Consider the following 23332-nt stretch of genomic DNA (forward strand, 5'->3'; position numbering starts at 1 on the left):
ATGGAGCCTACTGTCAAATAGCTTCCTGTCACAGATTGCCTGGGAGGTATTTTTTAAAAGACTGTCACATATTAGGAAAATACCACAATTGCACACTTTTACTTGGTAGAAGGTTTAATTGTACATGGAATCATAGACTTAGAATCCTTATCTTGTGAATTTTGAAGGTATTACTCTTGTCTTTTCTTTCTAGTATTGTTGAGAAGTTCAATGGCATTCTGAATAATCCCTATTTAAATATGGATTTTTTTTAAAGAAGATTTCAATATCTTCATTTTTTGTGTTTGGAAATAGCATAAGGATGTGTTTCTGTTTCATATGTAAATTCATTGTGGTGTTCACTGAATGGTCTAATCCATTCTGGAAATTCATAACCTTCGGACCTTTGGGATATGTTCTTATATTTTTTCCTTGATAAGTTTATTTGTACTCCTCCTTTTTCTTCCTTCCTTCTTCATGTAGGGAAATGTAAATCAGAGTGGACTCAGCATCTGTTTATTATTCAGACCTGTACCTGAACACAGGCTACCTCACATCCCTAGTAGAGAGCAGCAGAGTGTAGCAAGTGTGTCTCTGAGAACTGTAGGCCTTCCATAGGCAGCCAAAGGCAGGTAAACTAGATAGTCTTAATAGATTTTTGTAGCAAAGTGTTGTTCCCATCATTTAAAAACCTCAACGCAAAGGCTATCAGTGTGGCAGTAGTCAAATTGCTCCTCCCTGGAGGGTGCCAAGAGATGCAGAAGCCCCTGGTTCCTCCGAGAGCTGGAGTGGCAGGGAGTTTCTTCCTTACTGGGCTCTGTGGGAACCTTATGATTCCTCTGTCAGCTTCATATCTCATTTCTTGTTCCTAAGTCGACCAGGCAAAATCACTGACTTCCAACTCATGTGCATAACTCTTAAAAGTAAATATATTAGGCTTTGTTTTCCACTAAGCTCAAATAGCATAAATATCAATCAGAGCTTATCTATTAATTATTAATTTGTCTACTTTGAGGAGATTGTCATGGTATCAATAGGATGATGATATTAAAAACTTTTTTTATATAGATGTTACAGTTAGGGGATTAACATATTTGTTTTTGAAGAATGTATAGGCTAAGAAATGCCTCTCATGTATACATAGCCGAAAGCTTTTCTTGGCTTCAGATTAATGATTTCTGATGTAACATTTTTTAATGTAAACACAAAAAATGGCTTGATATTTTCTTGTTACTCCATTTGTTTCTTAATGATTGCATTTCATGTTTCTAATTTTCTAAGTAAATTGTAATTACAAATTAGCCTTGTATTAAAATATAGGGCTCAAAATATTTTCTGTGGCTCTCTTTGTTCTTCATGCCAAGTTTGTGAGTTTATATTCTCTCAGTGATTATTTGTTTATTTTTAGTGGTAGTTGTTATTTATCAAGTAGTAAACTATAAATACATCCATTTGCTATTTGAGAAATGAGCAATCACTCATTTAGTCTAATTAAATTTTTGTGCATCTTACCTAGGCAGATTATTTAATCTGTCTAAAAAAACTTTACTCATTATGTTCGTGAATGTCAGTTCACAGAGGAAGAATATTGTATCTCTGATATCTATGATAAATGATTATAATAGAGCTGTAAAATGATAATTTCAAAAATATTGCTGAATAAGGCCAGGTGGAGTTACTCATGCCTGTAATCCCAGCACTTTGGAAGGCCGTGGCGGGAGAATCAGTTGAGACCAGTCTGGGGAACATAGGAAGACCCCATCTCTACAAAAAAATTTAAAAATTAGCTGGGTTTGGTAGCATACAGGTTTAGTCCTAGCTACTCGGAAGGTTGAGCCAGGAGGATCACTTGAGCCCAGGACGCAGAGGTTGCAGTGAGCCATGATCCTGCCACTGCATTCCAGCCTAGGTGACAGAGCAAAACCCAGTCTCAAACAAAACAAAACAAAACAAACAAACAAAAAAACCATACACAAATGCACACACACACACACACTGCTGACTGAGTATGTTAAGGGAAATTAGCTCTGATGAATAATCTTCTGAAGGACTTTAAATAGACTATATCCCACTCATCACTCTTGTCCAAAGCCTGAAACTTAGTTTAAACAGATAGTGTAATCTTTGTAAGTTGCACTGATTAATTGTCAAATACATTTAGACCAGGCAGATAGATAGTTTTAAAAATAATGAGGGTTTTTTGTCCAAAGCAGGACATTTTTAATTTTCCAAGTCCACGCAAAGATTTTTTGTTTGGGCTTATTGTTAATAAAATCATTGCTTTCTCTGGTGCGGACCTCCAAGATGACAAAGAAAAGAAGGAACAACAGTCATGCCAAAAAGGGCCGCAGCCACATGCAGCCTGTTTACTGCATGAACTGTGCCTGATGTGTGCCCAAGTACAAGGGCATTAAGAAATTCATCATTTGAAACATAGTGGAGGCCACAGCAGTCAGGAACATTTCTGAAGCGAGCGTCTTCGATGCCTATGTGCTTCCCAAGCTGTATGTGAAGCTGCGTTACTGTGTGGGTTGTACAATTCACAGCAAAATAGTCAGGAATTGATATCATGAAGTCTGCAAGGACTGAACACCCCCACGCCAATTTTGACCTGCGGGTGCTGCCCCACAACCCCCACCAAAGCCTATGTAAGGAGCTGAGTCCTTAGACAATGCAGACAGACTATTCTGTGGAGAAAAATACAATGGAAATTGTACTGAAAAAAAAATAAAAAATAAATAAAACCATAAGATCTTGCTGGAGTTTAGGTGGAGCATTGCATAGAAGGCACCTGAGAGTGGCAGCGGCAGTGTTTCTCAGTTGAGAGTGTTTGGGACACAGAGTTGTCTAGGATGAAAGAGGACTTTTATAGCAGTTATAATCTTTTTCACCATATCCCTGTATTCACTTGCACGTATGTTGTGCCATACTTAATCTTCCCTACCAGCCACATTTTTATTAGTTTGTGATCTTTTTCTTGATGGTGTTTCTCCTAGTCCCTGCTTACTGGCTTCCTCGGAAAGCATTTGCTTTTCATCTTCACTCCCTATTAGGGATTATCTATGTGATGGATATACTTCTCATTGATTCCTTAACATTGAAGTGGATGGGATTTCCTTCCCTTAAAGCACAAGGGATGACTATGTGGAAGAACTTTTCTGAGTATATGGAATCCTAATGGAAACTTCCTGGAGAGGAGGGGGTCCTAAGTTGTGTAGATAGGCCTAGGAGAAAGCCAACATGGCTATGCTTCTTCTTAATCTGTTTTGTTGGTTTAAAAGAACAGTAGTAAAGAGTGATTTTACCTTTTACCTCATCTTAAATAAACAATCGATTTATAATTTTTCTTTTCCTTTAAGCACAACTGAACCAAAAGTACCCTAGAAAATAGTTGTTCATATCTGACTAATCTGTAATAGAGAATATTGTTCTACTCTAGCATTTCTTATATAATTCTCTTGAATCATTAATAATGCTGAATGAATTTAGGTAATATTGTTATACATTACATATAAAAGAAACTTTTTTTCACTTCATTAAGTTTTGTATTTTATTTAAAAAGCTAATACTAAACTTAAGGGCTTTTTTTTTCTTCTTTCAATTTATTAGTGATAAGACAGAGGCAACCACAAAGCTTCATGACATGGTAGACCAACTGGAACAAATTCTCAGGTGAGAAAAATGACAGTTTTTTTTTTTGCTACATGCTTATTAAGGGAATTTGTCCAATAAATGTCACGTTAAGTCTGCCTGTGAGTCATTGTTTCTATTTTAACCTCATTTTTGTTTGATTGTCTTGGGAGTGAATTTTCTCAACAACAAATACACTGCACCCCTATTGTAGTGGAGTGATAGAACAATAACATGGTCTTTGAAAACCTACCTTCAAATTTAGACATTGCCACTTACTAGTTGTGTGATCTTTGGGCCTAGGGTTTTCTTAAGTATAATATCTAACTCACGAAATTGTGGAATCAATATTAGATTAAGCATTTAAAGTGCCTCCTACATAGTAGGCACATAAGAAATGTTAGTTCCTGCAGCAATTACTGCATCTTTATCAGCAAACAAAGTTTATTACACTAACTTCCCTTTTTAGGGCATAATACATTGAATTGACTATTTGTATTATGTCAAACTGCATTACAACCCTCATGCAACACTGAAGGAATAGTCTCTACTGTTGCAATAAAATGTTAAACTATCTCTTCTGGAGATTGAAATCATCTTACTTTCCCATGTAGAAAGTCTGATATTTTTACTAATATTTATTTTTATGTTTATATAAATATGCGCATTTAACTTTAAGTGTTGTATTAAAAGTAAAATTTTAAGAATAATAAACTCTGGTCTTCCAATATATAATTGTAGAAATTTATAGCTAATAACATTACTTTACTAATAGCAGTATGTATGATAATTTGGAGTCCACTGATTAGAATTCTTATTCAAATTAATGGACTTTAGTGTAAAAATATTTCAAGTTGCCTTTAAGGGAACAGAATGTTTTTGTGTACCACAATATGTGAGTTTAATAGAGAATTAACTGTTCAGTTTCCTGAAGACCTGTGTTTATTATTACCTAGCTTGATTCCTGTTATTCTGTGTTCTGAAAGTTATACAGTTGTATTTCTTGAAAAATGTTTACAAAATCAGCTTTTCCTATTATAGGTTGGCTTGTGCCTGCCCTTCCCGCTACCTTCCTAACACATTCAGTTTAGTTTGACTAAGGCTTGGTGGGTTGAGTCAATGTAAATTCATTCTCTACAAATCTGCATAGTTACCTTTATTTCTCTAGTAAAATTGAGAAGAGATAGCTCAAAGAGATATAGTGAAATAAACGTAATTTATTTCATCACATGTCTGGTTGTAACCATGGGTTTTATTATGCCATCAGTACCTCAGGGAAACACTTAACACCCTACAGGTTTCTGGATGGTGTTTAGGTTTCACTATTTAGCTTAATTTACTGTGCTTTCAAAATAAGAGCTGTGTATTCCTGTTCCACCTCATAGCCCCAGACACTTGATAAATGTTTTAGTATACATAATGCCAGGCGACTCTACTGATGAAACCTATTTTCTGAAGAGTTACTGGATTCGATCCAGTAACACTATTCAGTCCTGTAGTAGTCAGTTCATAAATGTGAGATTTTGTGAGTCAGATCAAGTATTTATATGATGTTGATGATTATGGAATGGAATATCTCAAGAAGATTCATATGAGACAGAGATAATTTTTGACATATCTTGTATATTTATAAAATGGATTCTTGACAGAGAATGAGCCTGATGATTTCCAGTGTTCTAACTCTAACATTTTTGGTTTATTGCTTTTCTAGTAGTCTTGCCTGTAACAGAATACTCAATAGGATTAATAAGAGTTAAAACTGTACCGAAAGTATAGATTTGGCTTATTTTACTGACAGGTGCTATGGCAAAAAAGATTTTTGAGGTAAAGATAGGTCATGCTTTCTTTTAGTATGCTACTTAGCCCAACTACATTCTAATAAAAGTCAATGAGAAAGGTAAGATTTGTTATATAATTATTCGATTTTTTTTCTTTTTTGCTGAGAATCGATGTTATATGTAAAATTGGATTACACTATGGGATAATTTTTTTTTAATACTAAACACTGAAGTGCTACCTGTATGTCTAAGATTCTTAGACTCTTTTTGTTTGGTAGCAAGACATTAAATAATTCTTTTTTCACTTATAGTGTGTCAGAGCTTTTGGAAAAACATGGACTCGAGAAACCAATTTCATTTGTTAAAAACACTCAATCTAGCTCAGAAGAGGCACGCCAGCTGATGGTTAGATTGACGAGGCACACCGGCCGGAAGTGAGTAATAAAATTAATTGATACTTGGGTCAATTAATTTTAAATATTTTAAAAAGTATTTCTCTTTTTCTGACAACCTCATTGTGTTATAACTAATAATAAACTGCACATATTTAAAGTGTAAGTATAATTTGATAAGTTTTGATATATGTGTGTACCCATGGGAAACCATCATTATGATTAAGATAATAAACACATCCAGTACCCCTGAAAGTTTTTTGATTACTCCTTTAGAATCCTTTCTCTCTTGCTTTTCTTTATCGTGCTCCCTTCTCCTCATCAGGGCTACCACTGATCTATTTTCTTTACTTCTGTATATTACTTTACATTTCCTAGAATTTTGTAGAAATCAATCACACAGTGTAACTTTTTTGTTTGTGTGTTTGTTTGGCTTTCACTCAGTATAATTTTGTGATTCATCCATGTTTTGTCATGGATCAGTAGTTTATTTCTTTTTATTTGCTGAATGGTATTTCATGGTATGGATTTTTCACACCCTGTTTACCACTTCTCTGTCTGTGGACATTTGGGTTAGTTTGAGTTTTGGCTTTTACAAATAAAGTTGCTATGACTTTTCATATGCAAGTGTTTGTGTAGACATATGCTTTCATTTCTCTCAGACAAATACCTAAGGATGAAATGGCAGGATCATTTGGTAGGTGAATAGTTAACTTTCAAAAACTGCCAAACTGTTTTTTAAAGGATTTGTACCATTTTACTTTCCTACCACTCTTGTAGGAGAGTTACCGTTGCTGCATCCTATGTTGATTGCTCTTCTATATCCTCATCAACATTTGGTGTGGTCAGTGCTTATTTGCTATCTGTAGATTTTCTTTACCTGTCTTTAAAACTGAGTTATTTTTCTTTTTATTGAGTTTTGGGAGTTTTCTTATATATTCTAGATATAAGTCCTTTTATTAGATATATGCTTTGCGAAGATTTTCTCCCATTTGTGCCCTGTCTTTTCGTTATCTTACCTTTGTGTTTTGAAGAGTATGCTTTTTTAAAAATTTGCCTTTTAATCAATTTGTACTTTTTTATTGCTTTGCCACAATGTTTTTCTCCTCCCTTTGTTAGCAAAGTTTTGGTTTTACATTTTACATTTAGACCCATGAACCATTCTGAGAGTCCATTTTTGTTTATTGTTCAAAATATGAGTCAAAAAACTTTTTGTGTCTAATTATACCTCACCATTTTTTAAAAAATCCATCCTTTCTCTACTGAATTACCTTTGCAATTTTCTTGGAATCTGTTGTCTGTGTTAATAGGGGCCTAGTTTTTGATTATTTTGTTCCATTGATCCATTTATCTTTCTTCCAATACCATACTGTGTTAATTATTGCAGATTTCTATTAAATATTGAAATTAGGTAACATTAGTCTCCCAGCTTTGTTTTTTTTCCCCCAAAGTTGTTTTATTATAGGGCCTTTGCAATTCCATATGCATTTTAGAATAAGCTTACCAATTTCTTCATTTGGAATTTTGATAAGGATTGCATCAAATCTGTAGGTCAATTTGGAGAGTGTTGCTATCCTAAATCAATATTAAGTCTTCCAATCCATGAACACAGGATGTCTTTCCGTTTACTTAGTTCTTCTTTAATTTCTTTAAATGATCTTGTAGTTTTCAGTGTACTATTCTTACATTTATTTTGTTAAATTATTCTTAAGTATTTTATTCTTTTTTGGTCCTATTGTAAAGGGAATTGCTTTCTTAATTTCATCTTCAGATTGTTCCTTCTTAATGTGTAGAAATACAGTTGATTCTTCAATATATTCATCTTATGTCCTCTAACTTTTCTGGGCTTACTTATTAGCTCTAATAGTTTTTCTTTGCAGACTTCATGGGATTTCCTATATAAAAGATTACACTATCACAGGAGGGTAGATCTTCCTGTGATAGTGTTTCTTTACCTCTACAATATGAGTTTCTAGCAAGATACTTTCTCCTCTCCAAGTTTTTTGTTGTTGTTGTCATATAATTTACTTTTATGTATGTTAAAAACCCCACTTTGCTTTGTATTATTATTTGCAAGCAGTAAACTATTTTTTAAAGTGATGTAAATAATGTGAAAAATGTGTTGCATATTTATCCATGTAGTTACCATTTCTGGCACTTTTTATTGTTTATGTAGACCTATGTTTCCATCTGGTTGCATTTTCTTTTTGTCTAGAAGACTTCTTTTAATTTTTTTTTTTTTTTGGTAGTGCTAGGATGCCAGTGATTCATTTGTACATCTTTGTTTGTTTAAAAAAGTCTTTATTTCACATTTTTCTCTGAAGGATATATTCACTTGGTGTACACTTCAAATTTGACAGTTTTTTTTTTTTTTTTTAGTATGCTACAGTACAGAAATTACTCCACTGTCTCCTAGCATGCATTTTTTTCCAAAGAGAAATCTGCTGTCAGAGTTAATCTATTTCTGATGTGTTTCTCATATTTTTTAAATTGCTATTGTGAATGTCTCTTTTTGACATCAGTTTCAAATTTAATTTCATGGTGTAGTTTTCTTCATAAAGCATCTTGGATCTTGGATCTTGGGTCTTTGGGTTTATAGTTTCCATCCAACTTGGAAAATTTTTGCATATTTCTTCTCCTTTATCTTTTGTTCCTCTCCTTTCAGGACTCCAATTATACATCTATTAGGACCTTTCAAGTTGCCTTATCAATACAGTTGGCTCATCAATACTGTGTTACTTGTTTATTTGTTTTAATATTCTTAGGTATTTGTGTTTCATTTTGGATAATTTCTATCACTGTTTTTTAAAGTCCACTAAATCTTTTTTTCTCTCATGTCTCATCAATTTGTACATTCATTATATTTTTCATTAAGAGTTTTTTTTTAAATCTCTAAGAGTTCAGTTTTGGTTTTTATTAAACTTTCATGCCTCATTAACTTTTTGAACATAGGTTAAACAGTTATAATACATTTTAAAACACTCTTGTCTGTTTTTCTAACACCAGCGTTTGCTTTTTCTAACATTTCTCTTCTTTTTAAAAGCATCTTTCTAACATCTGTGATACCCATCTAATGTCTGGATAGGTTTTGAATAATTTTTTCTTCATTATCTGTCATATTTTTCATGTCTTTCAATGCAAAATAATTTTTTTTTTGAGATGGAGTCTTGCTCTGTCGCCCAGGCTAGAGTGCACTGGTGCGATCTCGGCTCACTGCAACCCCCACCTCCCGAGTTCAAGTGATTCTCCTGCCTCAGTCTCACGAGTAGCTAGGATTACAGGCACGCTGCATACCCAGCTAATTTTTGTATTTTTAGTAGAGAGAGGGTTTCACCATGTTGGTCAGACTGGTCTCAAACTCCTGACCTCGTGATCCACCTGCCTCAGCCTTCCAAAGTGCTGGGATTACAGGCGTGAGCCACCACGCCTGGCTGCAAAATAATTTTATTGAATACTAGACATTATGAATTTTTCCTTCTTGTATGCTATCATATTTTTGTATTTTTATAAATTTTCTTTTTAAAAAAATTAAGTTTTATTTTATATATTTAAAGTATACAACATGATGTGATGGGATACATATAAATAGTAAAAAGGTTACTATGGTGAAACAAATTAACATTCATCATCTCACATAGTTATCTATTTTATTTTGTTTGTGTGGCAGGAGCAGCTAAAATCTACTCTTTTAGTGTGATCCCATATACAGGACAATTTTATTACATATAGTTCTCATGGTGTACAGTAGACCCCTAGGCTTGTTCATGTACATATCTGCTACTTTGTATCCTCTAATCTGCATCTCCTTATTTGTCCCCTCCAACCCTTTATGGTAACCACTGTTTTGGTGCCTATTTCTTTATATTTGATTTTTTAAAATTTTACATATAAGTGAAAACATGCAATATTTTTCTATGTCTCATTTATTTCACTTAGCATAAATATTCTTGTACTTTTTTCTGGGACATGGTTAATTTACTTGCAAACAGTTTAATCTTTTTGCTTCTTGCAGTTGAGATGGAGGAAGAGCTCCTTCTAGGGCTAATTATTCCCCATAACCGAGCTAAGACTCTGCTTAATGCCTGTGTGTCTTGAGGTTTTCCAGCATGTGTGAGCTTGACATTATGTTTTCTTTTCCCAGCCTCAGACAGTCTTATCATAGGCATTTATGGTTCTACTTGGCTGAATATTCGTGGGGACCCTTTGCAGATCTTGGGAATTTCTTCCAGTTCTGCTCTGTCCTCCCTGGTGCTTCGTCCTGCATGTGCTTTATCTGCTTTGGTTTCTCTGGAATTTCAGTTCTGTCTTCTCAATGCAGGGACTCCACAAGTCTCTGCTTAGATTGATCCTTTCTTGTGCTGTGGCCTGGAATCTTTCTCAAGGCAGTAAACTGGGGTAGTCTTAAGAGTCATCTCAGCAGTGAGCCATGATCGCGCCACCGCACTCCAGTCTGGGTGACAGAGTGAGACCTTATCTCAAACAACAACAAAAAAGACTTGTTTTTATCTCTCAAGGATCACTGTCTTTCATTGCCAGTATTTTTGCATATTTTTACTTGTTTTAGCCTGGAGATTTAATTCACTTCCTTTTGCTTAATCTTTTCTGAATGTGAACATCCCTTGGGAAGTTCCCCCTTGATTCATGTCTTTCATGTCTTCTAAATTCCTGTAAGGAAGTCATATTAGGAAATTATCTTGACTCGGGAATCAGATGACTTGGATTCTGGTTCTAACTCCACAATATACCATCAACTCTTTTTTATAAAAAAGATGTTTACTGCTTCATACATTTTTATAAAATGATCATACCATACCCATGTAGCCAGCAATTAAATGAAGAAATAGTGCATTATTCTTCTGTCAATATGGGCTTCCCTGAGGCTAAGATTAGAGTGTAAGTTGTTTGTTTGGAAGGTAATTCTAGCCTCACATCAGTAGGAGAATGGGGAACTGATAAAGGAAAGAAAAGGGAGCCAATACCGATTGTATTACATAAGCGGGTTTTCCACTGTGGACTAGGGCTCAGTATTGCTGGGGTCATCTGGGAGTTGGAGGACTACTCATCTACCCTCTCGTGGCTATCATTGTTTGAGAGCTGGTCTGATGAGTGTTAACTCCCTTACACTTCCAGCATAAGTAAGGATGCCATTTGGCAGTGGAAGTCCTCAGACAGAAGTCTGGTTGCTAAAGTAGGATGCTATCCATGTGTATGAAAAGCTCACAGCAGTGAGAACTGAGTGTATATATATGGATTGTTTGTGCTCTAAGTTACCCCCCTTCAAAACACTGAAACACTATAGATTAACTTTGCCTCTTTTTTTTACTTTATATAAATGGAATTATATAGTATATACATTTGTATGTAGCTTCTTTCTCTCGACATTATGTTTGTGAGATTCCTCTGTATTGTTGGTATAAGGTTAGTTTGTTGGTTCCAAGCACTAGTTTGTTGCGAAGTATTCCATTTTGTGAACGTAACTCATTATTTGTACATTCTCTGTTGATGGACATTTGAATTGTTTCTTAGTTTCTCCTGTAATTAATACTACTGCTATGAATAAATTTGTACTTATCTGTCTTCTGATGTACATATTTCTGTCCTTCACTTGAATATTTACCTAGGAGTGGAATTGCTGAGTCATAGGATGTACCTGAGTTCAACTTTAGAAGATTCTGCCAAACAGTTTTTCAGCATGGTTGTACTGCGTATATTTCTCTCAGCAATGTGTAAGAGTTATGTCACTCCACTGTGTCACAAATACCTGATACTGATTTTCTTTTCTCTCATTTTAACCATTTAGATGGGTATATAGTAGCATTTCATTGTCTTTTTAAAATATGCATTTCTTTTTTTTTTTTAAATATGCATTTCTTACATGACTAGTGAAGTGGAAAACTTTGTAATAGTATCAAAACATTAAATACCTAAGAATAAATCTAACATGAGATATGCAAAAGTATCTATATGAAAGTTATGAAACATTGTTGTGATCCGCTAAAGATCTGAAGAAATGGAGGCATACCTCATGTTTATAGATTGGAAGAGTCAATAGTGGAAAGATGTCAATTCTTCTCACTCATCTGTTTTTTTCCTGCATTCCCAATAAAAATTCCAGCAAATGTATATATTCATTTGAGAGTTGCACAAGTATAGAATCTTTGATACAAACATTATGACAGGTACATAGTTGATGCTCAGAAAATATTTAATGTGTTGCTTAATAAAGATTTGGTGAATGGGCCAGGCACAGTGGCTCATGCCTGCAATCCCAGCACTTTGGGAGGCAGAGGCGGGCAGATCGCTTTGAGTTTAGCAGTTCAAGACCAGCCCACGCAACATGGCAAAACCCTGTTTTTACAAAAAACAAACAAATATTAGCTGTGTGTGGTTGCTTAGGCTTGTAGTCCCAGCTACTTGGGAGGCTGAGGCTGGAGAATTGCTTGAGCTCAGGAAGTGGAGGTTGCATTGAGCCGAGATATTGCCACTGCACTCTAGCCTGGGCAACAGAGTAAGACACTGTCTTAAAAAAAAAAAAAAAATTTGCCGATGAATGACTTACTCATTTTTTAATATGTGTTGCTTAAAACACTGATAATTTTTAGCTACTCATTTCAAAGGAATAAGTGAGAATAAGTGAGGGAAAAGATAATGACAGATTTTAAAAATCTGGAAAAACTTTGTTTCATTTTGTCTCTTTCTATATTGTCATCATTTAAAGGAGAACATCTAATGAAATTAGAAATTTTGCTAAGTTCTTTGGAAGTTCATTTAGGGCCAGTTACAATAAAGACAGGAAAACTGAACAATTAATATTCATACATTCATTACGCCTGTAATCCCAGCACTTTGGGAGGCCGAGGTGGGTGGATCACGAGGTCAGGAGATCGAGACCATTCTGGCTAACACGGTGAAACCCTGTCTCTACTAAAAATACAAAAAATTAGCCGGGCATGGTAGCAGGCGCCTGTAGTCCCAGCTACTCGGGAGGCTGAGGCAGGAGAATGGCATGAAACCTGGGAGGCAGAGCTGAGGCAGGAGAATGGCATGAAACCTGGGAGGCAGAGCTTGCAGTGAGCTGAGATTACGCCACTGCACTCCAGCCTGGGCGACTCCGTAAAAAAAAAAAAAAAAAAAATTCATACTTTATGATTGTGCATTTATTTATGAATTGTTATTTACATTATTTAATGAATATTTTATTATGGATGTTGACATACTTTGTGTAAGTATTATGCTTGATGTCTGGCTTACAAAGAAAAAGGTATAGTACCTCCCTGGTCCAGAGGGGGATACACTCAATTAATATAAAGAGAATATTTATAAAGGCTATGAAGGCCATGAGAGAACTAACAGATTACTCTGTAGAAAAATTGGCAACATGGTACATCCAATATATATTTAAAAAAAGAAAAGAAAAATTGGCAACAGAGTTGAAAGACATTTCAATTAGATGATATCCAAATGGTCAATAAAGAAACTAACAACTTTTTGACCTAGTAGTCATTTAGTTTATGCATAAAATAAAGGGTAACTATGACGTGGAGGTGCTTGCCGGACAGTAGGTGGAGATGCTGCTGTGAAGGTGGAAATGAAGATCAGCAGAGAAGTCCGAACTGGAGTTATGGATTTGAGAGTGATCCCCATGTGTGTATGGGACGGTTAAATTCCAGATCTGTAGGGAGACTACATAAACATGTAAAGAAGGCTGGGAAAAAAGTCACCTCAAGCACTAATCCTGAAGGAGTAGAATTAAGCAAAGGCAACTTTTCAAGAACTTTTAAAACATATTTTGTTTACCTAAATTTTAGGATTTAGAGATTCAGTTTAACCCAACTATCAAAGTAAAAATAAAATCCAGCAGTAAAAACACACTATTGTATATTCCTTCCTATCTTTTAAGAGCTGGCTCCAACACATCTTCCAGGAAACCTTGTTTGACTCCTCCAAGCTTAATTGAATTCTCCTTCCTAGAAAGTCCTAAGCATTTTGTATCTACCTCTCTGACTGTCTCTTGCAGCTATACGGTGTTACACTGCAACTATACTACAGTCATTAACACATGTGCCTTAAGTTCCCTTCTAGATCATAATTTCTCCAGTGCAAGTGTTACAGCCACCATACACCTCAGTTAGGAACTTACGTATCAATGGCCCTCTCTGGTAATTTAGATAGCTTTGACTATTTAAATGCCTTAAGATTTCTTTATAGCTACAAATGGATGGCCAATATTTCCAAGATCATGCTGATTTTACTCTAAAATCTACTTTTCAGCAGGAAAGCATTGCAATTGCTGCTAGATTACCTACCACCCCATCTCCCCCACCCCCCAAATTAGTTCCCTAAATATTTATGGAGTCCCTGAAGTTAATTTCTACTCATGGCAATCTATTTACTGGGAATATGTAAGAGAATGTGATGCCTGTTTTCACAGTAGTTGACCTGAAGTTAATCTTAATTATTTTATGCATATTTCCATGGCTTGGCCTTCAGTACCCATAGAATATTCTTATACATATTCTAAAGGGTGGCAGATGTCAGCAAATCTTCACAGATCCAAGTTTTATGAACTTGAGTACACTACTGTTTCTCCCTGGGAAATCCACATCTATTCCAAAGCTGCAACTAATGCATTTGTGTTCAGGGATCTGTCTGTTAATTTGCAAACCTCTTGGTTAGTTTCTTCAAGTTCTACTCTTTTATTTACTGAATATATTCTTAAAAAGGCCATTGTAAGTAATGCATAGTAGTTTATTTTTATTAGAACCTTTACTTGCGGCTAGCCATGTGTGAGAAAACATTAGTACCATCTGCCCCAGTGTTGATGGCTTCCAGAAGAACAGCTGGGCTGTAAGAAATTGAATTCAGCCAGACAGTGCCTAGGTCTGATTTTATCAAGTGTGTGCAAGATGGACACTCACTTCATCAAACATTCTGCTACTTCTCTGCCTGTAAGCAATCTGAAAGAGCCCTCCAGTTTTTTGAAGCCTAAAGAGTTAATGTACCCAGGTCAAACAAATGGAAACAGTATATGGATTGTCCTGAAATACTTGAAATAAATCAGTTTGTTTTGTGTGTTTGTGTGCTGGAAGAAAAAAAGTGTTCTCTTATGCCTAATTGCATGTGGAACAAGAGTAAGTGTTCCTTTCGTATAATAAATATAAAATGCATAGGCAAATGAAGCATGTGCTTATTAAAAATTTTAGGAGAAAAGAATTTTAAAGACTATATTTTTTACTGTAACGATCCCAAATATATACTTTCTCTATAGCAATAACTATTAAACACATGCAATCTATCCGCCCTGTTTTTAATGCATAGTGTTTGGAAATAGTGACGATTTTTATAGGCATTGTAAAAGACAAAAAATAAAAAGATGCATGGAAAAGAAACATCATCTAGTTGGTATTTGACCAATTTAAAACAAAAACCTGCTCTTCTTGAATAATGATATTCATGATTATGTAGAATGTCAAGACTAGAAAGTAAACATAAATGGTGATTCCAAACTCATGTATATTTAACTAAGATGAACTTTGGAGAGAGGCAGAGAGAATTACAGTATATTGTCTCTCCTACTAGAAACAATGTTAGAATCATATATGTGACTTAAAAAATAAAAGACCAAGATGTATTTGTAACTTCAGATTCATTCATTCACATTTGTTGAATGTTTACCAGAAAAATGGGGGGGGTCTTTTCATATATTTTAGTATAAGTTAATCTTTATGCTATACAAAAAGGGAATCTAAAGTTCAGAGAGATTAGAAAATTTATGCAAATCCATGGGTAATTTAGCTTATTCTTATATTTAGGAGCATCTTGCTTCAATGCCTGTGTTTTGTCAAAATTAATCTCATTTATTGCTTATCACTGAGGTGGGCTTCCAGTGAGGAAAGTGAAAGTCAAGAATATTAAATGACTTGCTCACAATCACACCACTAATTTGTGACTATGGGTGAATTTGGGAACAAAACCCTTTCCCCTGCTGTAGGAGAATCTGACCATTAATTCCCTAGCTCTGAAACTCTGGAAATCAATATAAAGTGGTTTTTAATCAACCAGATTATAGAGGCCTCACTACTTAGATAAAACAGATCCCTGATTGGTAAATTGCTTCTGGCCTGGAGGAACTGTAAATGAGCTAGAAATACCTGATAGGGGCTTTATGCTTTGGGCTTTCCTGAGTGTGTTGCAAGAGATGTTGGCTGTTTTAGGACATGAAGCTTCTTCCTAAGCCGGACACAGCAACGCCAACAACTACTCTCTGAGGCTCTGGCTCCTTGTACTGGGGCGGCCACCTGAGGAGATAACTTCTGGAGTGCTCTGTGAGTTGCTTTGTGGACTGCTGCCAGTAGTCTCACTGTAAGAAGCAACTGATGCTGCCCTGCTGGTGAGCCACAGTTCTTGTCCCCCAGACTGATGGCAAATGTGGCCTGCAGTTGTCCTATGGATGTGAATGTTCAGTTGAAGTCAAGAAGACCCCTTGACAGGGATTGCTGAGTGAAGAAGATGGAATTTTAAACCAACCTCTGTCATCAAGCTATATCATAGCTGCTTTATCTTGCAGTGGTTCATTTTACCTTAGAAACTCACAGCTTCTTTACCTTTACTGTAATTACCATTCAATTCCATTCCAGCCTGTGTCTGCTCAGGCTATGACAGACCGCTTTGTCACCATCTCTAGCATTGATGCATAGCTGCCCAACTCTATCTTTAATCCAAGTGTTTTCCTGTCTATTTAAAGGAGATATATTCCTTTTGATCATTTGGGAGCTGATGTGGATGTAGAGTGGTGGTACCAGTTTTTGTTTTTGTTTTTTTAACTTTTGACCATTTGAAGAAAGAGATTTTATTAATTGTTTTATTTCCCTCTTCCTTGTCTTTTTTATGTGTTTTTCCAGGCAGCCTCCTGTCAGTGAGTCTCATTGGAGAACGTTGCTGCAAGACATGTTAACTATGCAGCAGAACGTATACACATGTCTAGATTCTGATGCCTGCTATGAGGTAACTCTAGAACCATATACGATTTTTTTTTAACTCAACAATTTTGATTGTTATGGTTTATTGGATACAAGAATGATGACCATAAGCTACCCTGGAAGTAATGTTATTTAATAATAGCTAATAACTGACTAGTGCTTTATAGGTTGATCACTTTATTCCTTAACCTCCTGTCTCCCTTGTCTTTTTTCATTGCAACACTGTCTGTTTAGTAGGTTAATCATCAGCTAGAAAATGTGAATCGTACTTGACTTTTCTCACTTCCATAGTTTTGGTGGTTACTAACACTTGTCTAATGCATCTGAGAAAGACCTTCAAATCTGTCCTGTCTTCATCTCTGCTGAACTGCAGCAATCCCCCTACTTGTTTCCCTACTTCCAACTCTCTGATTTACACTGATAAAGAGTATTTTTCTAAAACAAATCTTTTCATGACACACCCCTTCTAAAAATTTGTTGTTGTTCCATATCAATAATCAAAAAGTAGCTCTACTCCTTAGCATGACATAGAAAGCTACAGAAGATGCCAGCTCCCTTACCCCTTCCACTTTTGTCACTGTCCACCATGTACCCTGTGTTGCAGTAGCACCATCAAGCCTGTCATCAGTTCCTCCATCCACCGTGCTGTTTCATGTTTCCCTCACTTTGCACACCTTGTTCCCTTGGCCTGGAATATATTCCTCTTTCCTTTACTTAGAAAACTCCTAATAAAAGTTCAGAACTCAGCTCACTAATTGTCTTTGTCCTTCCTCATAAGTTGCCTCTACTATGGTCTTTCTTTAAAATGTAGTTATTTGTTTATTTGTGCATTTTTTCCATTTGGTCATCAGCTCCTAGACAGGCATTATTATATCATGTGCACTCTCATATCCTCTAGTGCATATTATAACATATGGAATATAAAGGATACGTAAGAAATGGTTGTCAGTTGACTGGGAGTATAATCCAGGGGGATTTACTCATTAATTTGGAAGAGATATGTACACGTGTGTGTGTGTGTGTGCGTGCGCGCGTGTGTCCAATTGCCAAGTCAGAGGCAGATTATCAGTATATATATTTCCATTTTCTGTGTGTAAAATCTCCAAGTCAAAGGCAGTTTACCAATATATATATTTCCGTTTGTGTGGAAAAAATGACCTAACTCATTTTTAATAACATGCAGTCTAAAATAAGTTTTTTTAATTAGAATTTTCTTGTTAAATAAGCCAGACACAAAATCATAAAGAGTATTTCTTGTGTCGCTTTGCTCTTATACCGCAAAGCATAACCCATTGATTAAATCAGAATTGTAAAAATAGGTCTCTGCTTTGTGAAATTGTTTAGTTTTTAAATTCAGGGAGATTTTAACAAAAGGGTGCTAATGTAGACTGTTGAGAAATGAATGGTTTTATATCTGAATTTCAAGTTTTTAAATGCGTGAATAACTAATATTTTTATTGATGATTGCAGTCTCTGACCACATACAACTGCCATTGTCTTCCCCTTTTGCATCTAAAGCAAAACCTGAAACCAACTTCATTAGAACATAATTTGTATGCACCTGAGATCTAAAACCCAACTGTCACTAGTGTGTTTGAGGTAGTGTTTATACATTGGAGTGGCATTATTTTGATACATTCCTGTTTCTGATTCTGATTGCAAAATTGGCAGTATATTACATTTGAATTAGTTTCTGTGTGGAGTAATCCATCAAAACAACTCATTATATTACATTTTAAAAATATTTTAACACGTTTTTATTAGGCTTTGATATTTTAATGACTTCTGTCCATGGGTCTCCCTTGTTGAGAAAACATTTGAAAGCATATTATAACAGTTTTGAAAAGGCTCTAGGAGACAGTAATATAGATTTGACAAACTTAAAATTTTAAATATAATTTAAAATATGCTATGTTGTCTTAGTGACTTGGTTGTTAGATTTTGCTGTCCTTGGAAAATAATTTGAAAGTTCAGTGGCATAATTTTGAAAATATTAGATAAAGATTTATATATAGCCTGTAGAACAGAAATCTATGTTGTTCATTTTAGCAAGCTGTTCCAAGTTTGAGGGTGAATATATTTTTCAGTATTGAACATTGACTCCTTATGGCTTACTTGAGTAGACCAGAGAAATATGGAGAAACTATGACATATAAGTCATTTGGATTAGACATATTGTAAGCCATTTTTATCTGTCAGATAAAAGTGATTAGGGTTGCTCTTTAATAGTTGGCTTTCTGTCACAGTATCTATTTTATAGTGGATCCCTCTTAGATATAGTGTTTTTATCCTTATCAGATATCTTAGCAAAGACTTGTCTAAAAATGCCTTTTGCAGGAAGCCTAGACACAAAGAAGTGAAAATAAGAGCATCCTATGAAGATTGGATGGTCTTCTTAATTATATTGAAACTCTTGCTTCTCCGTTAAATGTTACTTTTTAAAAATCTCTTATTTCTATGCTATCCTTATCCAACTGTAGAGTGACAGGGAAGTGCATTTTTGGGGAAGTTCTTAGACTAATTATATGTAACGTTGTTAATGTACATTTAAAAGGATTGCTTTGTTTATATAAACAATCTCAATTATAGAAGTAATTTTATGTTAATTGATGTTGTTAGTTGCCTAGTAGAATACAATGATATTTGTATGAATACCTTCAGTGTCTCTTGTTTTATTTAAATAATTTTTAATATGTATGTTATTAAAACACTCTACATTATAATATATTGTAATTTTAATGACTGGTTGTAAGTATAGCATTTGTGGTATGGCTATTTAGTTCATAAGACTGAATTCAGATGCTTCAAGCAGTTATGAATTATATGTATTATATTCAAAGATTTTTCTTTTAAGAAATTAAAATGGGGCTGCGTGCAGTGGCTCATGCCTTTAATCCCAACACTTTGGGAAGCCAAGGTGAGAGGATTGCTTGAGCCCAAGAGTTTGAGAGCAGCCTATGGGCAACACAGCAAGAACCCATATCAGAAATGAAAATTAAAATTAGGAAAAAGAAAAAAAATAGAAACTGTTTAAAATAGTTTTAAGCAAAATGGGCCCTGTTGAGAGTGGGAGAGTATGTGTAATCCTGTTTTTAATGAATATCAACTTTGGATACTTGACCCAAGTATTTATTGTAATAAATTAAAATATTATGCTTAATTTTGGTTTAGTCAATGAAATTATTCTTTCTAAAAGATTGACTTTTTTTAATTGAGGGGAAATTCACATAATGTAAAATTAACCATTTCAAAGTATACAGTTCATTGTCATTTAGTACATTTACAGTGCTGTGCAGCCACCACCTCTAGGATGGATGTGTTTTTAATTTCTTTCATTTGGATTTCAGAGCCTTCATTTCATTGAGAACTGAATCTTCCCTCTCTATAACTAATTCCAGTTTCTCCTTTTTTCCAGATATTTACAGAAAGCCTTCTGTGCTCTAGTCGCCTTGAAAACATCCACCTGGCTGGACAGATGATGCACTGCAGTGCTTGTTCAGAAAATCCCCCAGCTGGTATGGCCCATAAAGGGAAACCCCACTACAGGGTCAGCTACGAAAAGAGTATTGACTTGGTTTTGGCTGCCAGCAGAGAGTACTTCAATTCTTCTACCAACCTCACTGATAGCTGCATGGATCTAGCCAGGTAGAATAACTCTATATTCTTCCCTAAGACGGAGGGGGAAAGTCAGAATGTACAAACTGCATTGTTATTCTTTCCTATACCAAGTATGTTATCACTATTATCACAGGTACAGATTGACTACACTATATGGGGCACAGTTATTTTTTGCTTGAATATAAAAGGAAAAACTATGTTATGAATGTCCATCAGCTTCTTAAACATTTTTCTCCAGTGCGCTTTCCCATGGTCATTTTTGGTGATTATAAGGCTGTGTATTTCTCTTCTGTTGGAAGAGATTTATGTGATAGCCTATAAGTTCAAGTTCTGAAAATTTTCAGCATGCATAGGTAGTGCCTGTCTCGTTCATGTAGCTTTCACTTTGTTTAGAGACAAGGGACCTAAATGCCAGGGCATTAAGTCTTAAAAAAAAAAGAGAGAGAGAGACAAGGGACCTGATTAGATGATAAACCTCCGAAGTCACTTCCTGGCTGAAATTTCTAGACTATGAATTCAGTTCCTCTCTTGTCCCCATTGTACTCCTATTTTAGCTCACTTCTCTTGTTTAACACTAGAAAGGTGTGTTCATGACCTGAGTTCTCATAATTAGGTATACACAATTGCAGTGATTTTTTTAGAATAATTTATTCAGGATTTAAGGTTGCTTTTTTAAAGTTAGTTTTTTATAAAATTAAAAGAGCATAATAAATCTAGATCAAGGAATAAAACATGTATCACCTCTGTATTAATGAATCTTAAAAGCTTAAAAAAGATAATCTTCCTTGTTCAACATTTCAGAAAAGTGGTTTACAGACAGTCCCCAACTTAAGATGGTTCAACTTCCAATTTTTCAACTTTATGTTAATGTAAAAGTAATATGCTTTCAGTAGAAACAGTACTTGGAGTACTCATACAACCATTGTGTTTTTCACTTTCAGCTTAGTATTCAGTAAATTACATGAGAAATTCAACACTTTCCTATAAAATAGTCTTTGTGTTAGATGATTAAAAGCCTAGCCAAACTGTAGGCTAATGCAAGTGTTCTTAGCACTTTTAAGGTAGGCTATAAACTAAGCTATGATGTTTGTTAGGTTAGGTGTATTAAATGCATTTTGAATTTATGATATTTTCAACTTGCAATGGGTTTATTGGGACGTAATCGCATTGTAAGTTGAGACACATCTTCAATTGTATTATGTCCTCTGTCCGCTGCCTTCTGACTGATACGCTGCTGTTCTTGCCACTAGCCATTTTCCAACTCTCATTTGCAGTGTCTAGTTCCTCTAATACGTATTTCTCCTTCCGTTTGTGCCCTGCACATCTGAGTCTTTTGTTTCTCTTTGTCTGAGATCCCCTTTCTAGACCCTGCTCTACTTTTCTTACTCAGAGTTGTGTTGCTCCTCATTCATTTCTAGAGACATACTTTTTAGTTTATTTTTTCCTCCTCAAGGCAACTGACAATTTTTCTGAGCCCCTGAGTTTGTCGTGTAATCTCTCAGTTTTTGTTTCTTGATCAAATAAACTGAAGAAAGGTAGAATCTCTTCAGTAATAAGGTGGCTGTGGTCTCTAGCAAATTATTTACTTGTTTGTTATTCTTACTGTGTCTGATTTTTCTAACACTGTGCATCCTAAGCTTATCCTGTTTTCTCAGATTTTCTGGTTAACAGTCTATAGGAGATTATACATTTTATTTGATTATCCACTCAGTATTTAAATAAAATAATGAGATTTCTGAGCCCAATCATTTGCCCACTACTTTGCATGTTATACTTGTATATAGTTTTAAAAAAATGAGATAATACTATACATTTCTTTTTATTACACACTTTTTTCAGTTGTTTATTGAGCTAGTATATACAGATGTGCAGCATTTTCATATGCTTTACAGCATTGTGTTGAGTGGTTGTGCTAGATTTGTTTAGTTCTTTTCTGACTGCATTTAGTACACCTTTTCATTGTCTGAGAAGCAGCAGAGTGTAGAGGTTAAGAACACAGCAGTTTCTAGAGCCAGATGTCTATGTGCAAATCCACTTTTTTCCAGCTAACAGCTATGTGACCTTGGGCCAGTCATCAGGGCCTCAGGTTCTTCACCTGTAAAACGCGGATAATAGTAGGCTTATATCATAGGGCTATTGTAATATTAACTGAGTATGTAAAATAGTTAGAACTGTGCCTGTTGTAGATGGATAATGCAAAGTGGAATTGCTGAATCAAAGGGTAAGCACATGCAAAATTTTGGTGTTTGTTATCATGTGGCACCAGTTTATTTTCCATTACCTAAGGCACTGAAGGACCCCTTCTCTAAATTAATTTTCAGTCTTTCCAGTGTTTGCCTGTTGAACAGCTTCATTTGCACTTTTTCATTTGAAACTTGTTTCTAGCCTTTACTTATTTTTCTTTTGGGGTGTTCATCTTTTTACTATTGATTCTTAGGAGCTTATTTTGGGGCATAAGGAATATTTGCTCTATGCCTATCTCAAATATTTTACTACATTGCCAAGTTTTTATTATATATGATTTATCTTTCCAATTGCTATTCAGAATTTTTTTAAAATTGTCGTTCTTTTACAATTTCTGTCTTTTCTGTCATCCTTTGAAAGACCTTTAAATCCCAAGACTATTATGACAGGTTTTCATATTTTTTAGTGCTTTGATAGTTTTCTTTTTTACATTTCAGTTTTATCCTTATTTGGAATTTATTTTGATATTTTGATTATGGTAGCAATTGGAACACCTTCATTTTACAAACATGCCGTATGTGTGTAACGTGGCACCGCACTGATTGCAACCTGTGAGCCTGGGTGTATTTCAGTGTTTACAGTTATGTTGAATGTAGAAAATAACCCATACATTCTTACTGATTAAAGTATTATTTATTAATTAGCATTTTATTAAGGAAGCAATAAATATTTAAACAATACAAAAAGGATATATTGGAGAGATTCATTTTCC

General features: G+C 34.9%; 1 protein-coding gene across 1 annotated transcript in view; it reads left to right on the forward strand.

Moving 5' to 3' along the window:
- Nucleotides 1–23332, forward strand: part of NBAS (NBAS subunit of NRZ tethering complex) — a 393558-nt gene that overhangs the window by 160935 nt on the left and 209291 nt on the right. The window contains exons 27-30 of the mRNA XM_054476756.2: nucleotides 3589–3651; nucleotides 5699–5821; nucleotides 16681–16783; nucleotides 20174–20403. Coding sequence (XP_054332731.1) covers nucleotides 3589–3651; nucleotides 5699–5821; nucleotides 16681–16783; nucleotides 20174–20403 — 519 coding nt within the window. The remainder of the gene's footprint in view (nucleotides 1–3588; nucleotides 3652–5698; nucleotides 5822–16680; nucleotides 16784–20173; nucleotides 20404–23332) is intronic.

The sequence above is a fragment of the Pongo pygmaeus genome, chromosome 12, assembly GCF_028885625.2.
Source record: "Pongo pygmaeus isolate AG05252 chromosome 12, NHGRI_mPonPyg2-v2.0_pri, whole genome shotgun sequence".
Classification (NCBI taxonomy): domain Eukaryota; kingdom Metazoa; phylum Chordata; class Mammalia; order Primates; family Hominidae; genus Pongo; species Pongo pygmaeus.